The 9,018-nt window shown below is 58.5% G+C and overlaps 3 protein-coding genes across 3 annotated transcripts in view; 2 read left to right on the top strand and 1 right to left on the bottom strand.

Moving 5' to 3' along the window:
- GUITHDRAFT_122329 (hypothetical protein) overlaps positions 1-497 on the top strand; it is a gene marked incomplete at both ends in the record, with an annotated part of 3,846 nt that extends 3,349 nt beyond the window's left edge. The window contains one exon of the mRNA XM_005818403.1: positions 353-497. Coding sequence (XP_005818460.1) covers positions 353-497 — 145 coding nt within the window. The remainder of the gene's footprint in view (positions 1-352) is intronic.
- A 456-nt stretch (positions 498-953) lies between these two features.
- GUITHDRAFT_83097 (hypothetical protein) lies at positions 954-1,732 on the bottom strand (the record flags this gene model as incomplete). Its single annotated transcript, XM_005818402.1, has 2 exons — positions 954-1,493; positions 1,517-1,732. The coding sequence occupies 2 exons, from the start codon at positions 1,730-1,732 to the stop codon at positions 954-956; spliced, it is 756 nt and encodes a 251-aa protein (XP_005818459.1).
- A 1,811-nt stretch (positions 1,733-3,543) lies between these two features.
- On the top strand, positions 3,544-8,865 carry GUITHDRAFT_122326 (hypothetical protein; the record flags this gene model as incomplete). The annotated part of the gene is made up of 9 exons (XM_005818401.1): positions 3,544-4,120; positions 4,371-4,437; positions 4,600-4,663; positions 4,709-4,813; positions 4,861-5,142; positions 5,186-8,209; positions 8,269-8,425; positions 8,571-8,659; positions 8,791-8,865. Coding segments are annotated over 9 exons (4,440 nt in total), but the record flags the coding sequence as incomplete, so codon positions are not given.
- Between the last annotated feature and the right edge of the window lie 153 nt (positions 8,866-9,018).

The raw sequence follows: 9,018 nt of genomic DNA, 5'->3' as shown, positions 1-9,018 counted from the left end.
CATGAAGATCGGTATCATTTGACCAGGCTTATTAGATATCCTACTCATCCCAGTCGTACGTTGACAATTATCATGAGGATGACTAAGCACCACCAGAGCCACCACCACCTCCTCATCCTCCTCCACCTCCTCCTCCTCCTCCACCTCCACCTCCTCCTCTTCCTCCTCCTCCTCCTCCTCCTCCTCCTCCTCCTCCTCCTCCTCCTCCTCCTCCTCCTCCTTCCTGCCCATGGGCTGACGAGCTGCAGGAATCAAAGAAGTTGGAGATGAGGAGGGTATCGACTTCCCTTCCTCCTCTGCGACAGTCCATGACGTGCCGCAGGTGCTGGCGAAGAGGATCTTAGAGGAGCAGCATGTGTGAGGACGTGGACGAGGACGAGGACGAGGACGAGGACGAGGACGAGGACGAGGACGAGGACGAGGACGAGGACGAGGACGAGGACGAGGAGGATCAAAACTCTCAGGAGTCTCAGAACGCTTCTTCTATTCACTTCTAGTGTTCAGCATTAAATTCACTCTTGCAAACCCCCCCACTCATTCCGATCACATGCCCCCCAACAGCAACTCAAGTCTACATGAGCTCGCCGCAGAGATAGTCTTCACTTGTGACTTTGTGCTGATGTTTGCTGTCGTTTGGCTCGAGAACACCATGATGTCGAGAACTCTCACCATCCTGCCTGTCATGAAGGGTCCACTGACATCTCAGCCCCGCCGACAGTGACATTCCAACCCTGGACAGGGTCAACTGCTATCAAGTGACGGATGTCGGAGTCCCTCCTCCTCCTCCTCCTCCTCCTCCTCCTCCTCCTCCACCTGATGATGGAGATCTTACTCCTCCTCCTCCTCCTCCTCCTCCTGCCTCCGCCGCGCCGCTTCCACGGTGCGCAGGGACGTGGGGTCATGAGGTAGGGACGAAGGGGCTGACCAGCCAGACCGTCAGGTTTTCTTCTTCTCTAGAGGGCTCGTCCTTGACCAGGGTCGAGGTAGGTGAGGGCTGGGTAGAGGTACTCCTCCTCCTTGGGGAATACGGACAGATACTGCAACGAGCTTCCCATCTGTATCGGCTTCACGTGCATCTCGAACAGCAGCGGAGTCTCACTTGCCGCGTACTTGACCGCCACCGCCTTCGACGCTGTCGTCGACATGCACGCCAACTCCGTTCCCCCTCGCCTGCCGAACCCCTTCGGAACGACTTTGTCCTTCACGCCGCGCCATAGCGTGTGGAGCTTGCCAGGTTCCAGGCTGTCCAAGTTGACTATGCGCAGTTTGCAGATTCCTTCCGTGAGGTGCATGACGGTCATGGCGAGCGGGTGGCGACGGGCGGGGGATCGGAGGAAGCGGTTGATGAGCCGGAAGGTGTCGGAGGTGTAGAGCCGAAGGGCCAGCACGTTCTCAGCTGTCAGCTTCGCTCGGACGCTGTGAGGATGGTTAACGAAGTCGACGAGCGCTCGTAGTCGAAGTCCTCGGGGTCGATGTGCCCGCCATGGTACTGCCTTGCCGCCAGCTGCTCCTTGACGTGCTGGGGGATCCACTGAGGATCTCGAGCTATCCCCGAGAGGATGTACCGCAGATTGACCACGTCGCTCCTCTCCCCGTACGTCTCCAGCTCCCTCACGATTGCTTGAACTCCCTCAACAAAGTTGCCGCCGTACTGCGACTGGCTAAGGCCCAGGTACTCTCTCACCCCCAACATCGACTCCTGCACCGCTCCCAGCCTCAGCTCAGTCGCCATATACTTGTCGCCTCCTCCTCCTGCCTCTGCTGCCTCCGCAACGGCAGCGGCCGCCCGACGCTCCCTCCGAGGAATCTGCACGATCAAGGAACCTCCAGGAGGCATCGGCAGGGAAAGCAGAACGGAGGGCCAGGGGGCATGTACACTCGCCCATCCGCCGAAGCCCCGGGGAAAACCTCCTTGGAAGAGGAGGAGGACGGAGTTGCTGTCCTTGTGGAAGAGGATCTGAGCGTCGTCGATGGTGTCTAGCCCTTCCTCCGACCTGCGATGAATCACGAGCTGATGCCTCCCATCCACCTTCTCCTGAGCTACGGAGTCGCACAGCCTGTTGGAGCTGCAGCAGTGGACGATGCAGTCAGTCCACAACACAACGACGTGCTTGACAGAGACGATGGTGGGCTCAGCGGCTCGTTCAGTTTGAAGGTGAACTCGTTCTTGTCTCTCACCCTGTAGACGCGAGCTGAGAGATCTTCCTGTCCGAGCTCAGCTGGGCTGACGATCTTCTCCTCTGAATCAGAACCGACGAAGCTTACCCTCACTTCAAGTCCTCCTGGTGTCTCAGCGGAACCTGTTCCACGTGGCACTGGGCATGCGGCTCTTAGTTGGTTCTTGCCTCCAAGTCCAGCTCTATCCCAGCAACAACGCAGAGGCCGATGGAACTTGAAGCCTGGCGGCAGTAGGGCCTCGGATCTGCCGGCCCTGGCGGGCCCGGGAGCTGGCGGCGGCTAGTCACTGAGAGTCTGTGTACAGCCCGGGCCGGGATGCTGGCCGGGATGTATGAGGGCCAAGAGAATGAGTGGAGATGAGGGCCAAAAATTCTTTGGGATGAGGTGGAAGAGAATGGTGGAAGGGGAGGGAGAAAGATGAGAGGATGAGAGGATGAGCTAGCATGCTAGTACGATGAGAGGATGAGCTAGCATGCTCCTACGATGAGAGGATGTGTTAGCATGCTAGTACGATGAGAGGATGAGCTAGCATGCTAGTACGATGAGAGGATGTGTTAGCATGCTAGTACGATGAGAGGATGAGCTAGCATGCTAGTACGATGAGAGGATGAGCTAGCATGCTAGTACGATGAGAGGATGAGCTAGCATGCTAGTACGATGAGAGGATGAGCTAGCATGCTAGTACGATGAGAGGATGAGCTAGCATGCTAGTACGATGAGAGGATGAGCTAGCATGCTAGTACGATGAGAGGATGTGTTAGCATGCTAGTACGATGAGAGGATGAGCTAGCATGCTAGTACGATGAGAGGATGAGCTAGCATGCTAGTACGATGAGAGGATGAGCTAGCATGCTAGTACGATGAGAGGATGAGCTAGCATGCTAGTACGATGAGAGGATGAGCTAGCATGCTAGTACGATGAGAGGATGTGTTAGCATGCTAGTACGATGAGAGGATGAGCTAGCATGCTAGTACGATAAGAGGTGGCTTGTATTCGCACTGACACCATGATCAGATCCATTTGTAATGGTCAAGAAGCCAGAATTCGATGACGAGAGGTAGCATGTTCTTGTTGCTATATGCCTGAGGTGAGATGAAGAAGATGAAGATGAAGATGAAGAGGACAGTTTCTTCAGTCTTCCGACAATGAGCCATCACCTTCCCTTGCTTCTGTTCCTTGCAGCTCTCCCTACATGCTCGCTCTCGCGGCTTCGAGGAGGATCTTCCCAACATCTCGCCAACGCCCAGCAGATCGTGCTGGACAGCGACGCTCTTCTGCGGCATGGCTACGACCTGGAGGGTCTGAAGGCGAGCATGCGTCTCTTCTCTCCCCTCGCAGCTCATCTCGTTGCCTCGCAGGAACCCATGCTACTGCATGACTTTGACTTGGCGGCTGGCAATCGAAGCTGGAATGAGCACTCGCCCAACTTCCAGCCGCTCCCTCCGTCCTCTGTGCGGATCGGTGTGTTTGGTATGAACGACCTGAAGGAGAAGGAGGAAAGCAGCAGCAGCGGGTCGGAAGTGAAGAGGAGGAGGAGAATCTTGAAGTTCTGCTCTCCTCTCAGCGGAAGGTTGGGGTGGGGTGGCTGGTGGAACTGGAGGCTCCGAGACGAGCAGCAGGGAGAGGCTGGAGAGGAGGAAGGGGAGGAGGAGGATGTCGTGGACTTGGACGACGACGAGTTGCAGGTCGTGCTGGACGAGGACGAGGATGGGGACATGTCTAGGAGGGAGAGGGAGGAAGAAAACGACGGGGGGGAGGCAGAGGAGGAGGGGAAAGAGGAGGAGAAGAAACTCCGCGCATGCCGCCTTCTGCTCTTTCGTGCGCTCAAGTCGCTCAAGTTCAAGGGGAGGATGAGGGAGTTGCTGGCGAGACCTTCAGGGCTGGAGGATGAGGAGAGTTCTCTACAGCAGATTGAGATCGAATGGTGTGTGCGAGGAAACGGTAAGAAAAGAAGCCTGAGGCAGTGATGTAGTCCTCGCTCCCTCGCTCGCTCCCTCTCTCTCTCCCTCCCTTGCTCCCTCCTTCACTCCCTTGCTCCCTCCTTCACTCCCCCTTCCTTCATCTCCCTCCCTTCCTCCTTCCCTCTCCCTCCCTCCCTCATATGTATCTTCCTACCTCCACCTCCTTTCTTTCGTCATGTCTCCCCTGACATGTCTGTATGCCATCTGACGCTCTCTCTTGAATGTCTCAGTGTCAAAGGCGGAAAGGATGTATCATGACGCTCTTGAAGCAAGCAAGCAAGACAAAGCCCTCCTCAGGTAAGTCCCTGCCATTCCCCTCCACGTCTCCTCCTCCGTCCTGCTCCTCCTGTGCCTGTCCCTGCTCCTGCGCCTTCTGGTGCTGATGCTGCTGCTGCTGCTGCTGCTGCTGCTGCTGCTGCTGCTGCTGCTGCTCCATCACTGAGACAACTGTGACTGCAGGTCCTACTCAGACTTCCAGGTCTTCTGCAGACAAGACATTGAGAAAGCCGAGCTTGCGCTTCAAGTATGTTCGCCTTCAAGGTAGGGGCCACACTTGAACTTGTTGCAGATGTCGATAGATCAAGATCACAACTTTGCGCCTTCGCTCCTGTCGTACTGTGAGCTTCTCCTTCTCAAGCAAGAGAGCCTGGAATCCATGAGCATCGTCGAGACGGTAGTTGGGGTTTGTGTGATCGAGAGTCTGACTGTGATTGTGTGCAGCTGCTGGCCCACGCGAAGAACCTTGTGGAGAGAGAGAAGAGAGAACGAGAACGAGAGGAGACGCTGATGCAGCTGAAGCACCTGACGGCCCTGCTGGTCCTTGCGAGGGAGGGTCACGAGAAGGCCTACGACTTGCTCGTAGCCAACTTAGAAGATGATTTCACCAGGCAGCACAACCTCAACACGAACCATGAGAGATGGTTGCGACTTCTGCTCGCTGACTCGTCAGCCTCTCCTCCTCTCTCCATCCGTGCGAGTAACTACGCGCTGACTTGGTCCACGGTGAGGAGGAGAAGACTGTTTGCCTGACGCTGACGTGTCGCAGATTGGAATGGTGAGGTGGAGGATGGGAGACCTGGAGGGGGCCGAGAGCGCGCTGTTGACCTCCATGCTCTGTGCGATCAAGCGATGGGGAGGAGGAGGAGGAGGAGGAGGAGGAGGAGGAGGAGGAGGAGAGGGGCTCCTGCCTCTCCGTCTCCTCGAGGAGACGCGGATGCTTCGGACGTTGATGGGCAGCATGTGCAGGTACGCAGACCTGCTGGCGGGGTGGAAGGGGAGGGAGGAGGACGCGACGCTGCTGTACCTGGAGGCCACGAGGCTCAACTCGCATGACGGTGAAGTCGATGCAGAGATGTTCAGGTTGCTGCGGTGGCGGGGGCAGAGCAGGAGAGCGTGGGAGACGCTGTCTGCCAAGTACGCGGAGGAGGAAGCACCTGCTCCTGTTGCCCTCCTGCGCGCCAGGATGCTTTCAGAGGAGCTGCAGGAGCACAGCAGGGCAGAGATGATGTTGCGGAGGATCTCGGAGGAGGGGAGGGGAGGACGCGAGCTGCTCTGGGCGGGACAAGCTTGCGTGCTGCATGCAGACCTGCTGCTGCTGGTGAGATGGGACGAGAGGAGGGCTGAGCAGATGCTCCTGTCGTCCCTCAAGAGGACGAACTCGACGAGCAGGGACCCGAGGATAGTGGCTCTGAGAGTGACGCTGCTCTGCCGTCTCGCCAGGATCAGGGAGAGGAGGAGGACGTGGAGGGATGCTGTGGACTTGCTCAACCTTGCGCTCAAGATCCTTTCTGCCCCTCACGTCTCGCTCTCGCTTGAAGAGCTGGAAGGAAGAGGGAAGGGATCGAAGACTACAGGGAGCAAGAGAAGAAAAGAGGCTGGAGCAGGGGGAACCATGGAGGAAGGAGCAGGAGCAGGAGCAGGAGCAGGAGCAGGAGCAGGAGCAGGAGCAGGAGCAGGAGCAGCATTGAGGGAGAGTCTCTTCTCTCCTCATCCGCTGCTCCTCCTTGCAAGAGGTGAGGTCCTGCTCTGCCTCGGCTGGACTTTCTACCGGGCGGGGCAGCACCAACGAGCTCTGTCCTACTCCTCTAAGGCCCTCTGCTGCAGCGGGAGCATGGTGAACCTGGTCAACCACTCCCTCCTCTTCTCCCCTCATGACCGTCAACTCCTCCTGCGCTCCTCCTCCGACCTCCTCGTCTCCCACCACGTCGTCCTCCTCAAGTCGGACTTCGCGGCCTCCGCCCTCCTGCTCCGCTCGCATGCTCTGTTTGCCTGCTCGCATGTGGACGAGAGTCTCAGCCTCCTGCAGGAGGCGAAGAAGCTTCTCCCCTCCTCTCCTCACCTCCTCTTCGCTCGCGTCATGTTCAAGTTCGCCCAGCTCGACCTGGAGGGCGCGGAGGAGGAGCTGCGGTCTGCGCTGAGGGCTCAGGCGCCTGACGGGAGGACGCTGCTGGCCTCTGTTGCCGTCCTGTGCGGGTCCAGCAAAAACATGTCGAGCATGCAGAAGAAGCTCATGGCGGCAAGACGGATGCTGAAGAGCGCACGGAGAACTAAGTTGGAGGAGCAGCAGGAGGAGAAAGCGGAGAACGGGGAGAAGGAGGAGGAGAGCAGAGAAGAGAAGAGGAGGAGGAGGAGGAGGAGGAGGAGGAGTGGGAGCGAATCGGACTTTCTAGATCAAAGCAGGTGGTGGATGCTGGGAGGGGACTGGGGCTGGCGGCACATTTCATGCGGGGAGAAGGACGTGACGAGCTGGGAAGAGCTGGAGGAGAAGCTGCTGCGGGTCATGCAGGAGCTTGAGGAGGAGCTGGAGAAGAGGAAGAGGGAGTTAGAGCTCTATCGTCATATGAAACGCGCGGTGGGGGAGGGGGAGGAGGAGGAGGAGGGAGACTCGAGGACCTCGCTAGTCGAGAGCTTGCAGGTAGGGCTGGAGATCTTCCCGCAGGACAGGAACGACACAGACTCCTCCTCCTCGTCCTTGGTCGCGAAGACGCTGGATGAGCTGGACCACAAGTCCGACGAGGAGGAACGAATTACTGTACAAGTCAAGGAGAACTCCAGCGACCTCGTGCGACTTTTAGTCCCGATGCTCCAGAAGCTCGAGGAGGAGGAGAGACAAGAAGCAGCAGGAGGAGCAGCAGGAGCAGCAGGAGCACCAGGAGCAGCAGGAGCAGCAGGAGCAGCAGGAGCAGCAGGAGCAGCAGGAGCGGCTACAGCAGAAGGAGGAGGAGAGGGAGAGGAGGAGCTCGATATCCAAGACATCATCGAGATGGAGCAGGAGAATCTGCTGGCAGACAGCTCCGGCCGTCACGCAGCTGAGACCTACCTGGAGGCGAAGGACGTGCTCCGGTACCTCCTGGCTCTCGAGCTCGGTCACCCCCAGCAAGTGAGCGAGGAGGAACGGGAGCTGCTGCAGACCCGCGTCATCGCTCTCCTCGCACAGAACGCTTTCAGCCCTGAGGAGGAGGAGAGGAGGAGGAGGCAGAACCTCACCTGCTCCTGCGGCATCCAGGGATGCGGGGGACAAGCAGAGCCTTTCTGGCTCCTTCCTCGCGACCGGTGGAGGAGGCTGGAGGTGGAGCCGTTCCTGGCGAGGAGGAGATGGTTCATACCCCCTGCTGTGACGGGAGAGGAGCAGGAGGAGGAGAGGAGGAGACGGCGGGAGCTGCTGCGGGAGCTGAAGGATGAGATCGCATCCAAGATGCGGACGCAGCTGTCGCAGAAGCCGCTGGAGCTGCGGGGGAGGAGCATAGAGGAGGCGATGGACTCTGTTGAAGACCACTTGAGGGAGGCAGAGGGAGGGTTCAGGAGGAGAAGGCTCCCAGTGAGCGAGAAGGAGAGGACCAACCTGCGGAGAGCGCTAGAGGAGAAGGAGGAGAAGAGGAGCGCGGACGTGGCGATCATGAGCGAATATGAGCGCGAGCGGATGGAGAGGATACGGAGGAACAAGGAGGCGCTGGAGCACGCGGGGCTGAGAGGGGAGGAGGACGAGGACGAGGAGCAGGAGGATCAGGAGGGAGAAGAGGAGAAGCAGGAGGGGAGGGACGACATAAGAATGGATCAAGCTACCAACAAGGTACAGCAGAGGACGAGAAGGACGAGGAGGAGCCGTTTGACATCCTTACCCTGATGCAGATCAGCGCAGGAGCAGAGGCTCTTCGTCGAGTGGCAGAGAGCATGCAGGAGGAGAAGAGGCGTGCGGAGGAGATGAGGATGGGGGAGGAGGAGGAAGAGACTTTCAACTATGAGAGCTTTGAGCCTTTGCTTCACAACTGTAACAAGGTCAAGTTGGGTGAAGCAGTCATCAAAGAGGTCTCAAACTCCTACTCGCCCTCCTCTCCTCTCCGCTCCGCTCCTCTCCTCTCCTCTCCTTCTCCTTTCGTCGTTGCCTTCTCCCTCCTCTTCCGCTGCTCTCTTCTGGCTCTGCTCACTGTCAGAGCAGATCTCGGAGACGGAAGTCAAGCAGGACGCACCGCCAGTGACGGGAGGGGCAGGGCGAAGGAGATACGAACGAGTCAAGCTCTTGGTGCGAGGGGAAGAGAGGAGAGGAGGACGAGGAGTAGGGGAGAGGAGGGAGGAGAGGAGAGGAGGACGAAGAGTAGGGGAGAGGAGGGAGGGACGTGCGAGAGGAGGGATGGGAGGGTAACTTTGATGCAGGAGTCTCTTGTATGGGAAAGCAACTTGATCTCTGCATTGAAGGTTGAAAGAGGCGAAGCGAAGGAGGAGCGGAAGGTGAGCGACAATGAGCAGAGAGAGAGAGAGAGAGAGAGAGAGAGGAGGGAGGGAGGGAGGGAGGGAGGGAGGGAGGGAGGGAGGGAGGGAGGGAGGGAGGGAGGGAGGGAGGGAGGGAGGGAGGGAGGGAGGGAGGGAGGGAGGGAGGGAGGG

The sequence above is a fragment of the Guillardia theta genome, assembly GCF_000315625.1.
Source record: "Guillardia theta CCMP2712 unplaced genomic scaffold GUITHscaffold_313, whole genome shotgun sequence".
NCBI lineage: Eukaryota > Cryptophyceae > Pyrenomonadales > Geminigeraceae > Guillardia > Guillardia theta.
This window is presented reverse-complemented; position numbering and strand designations above follow the sequence as displayed.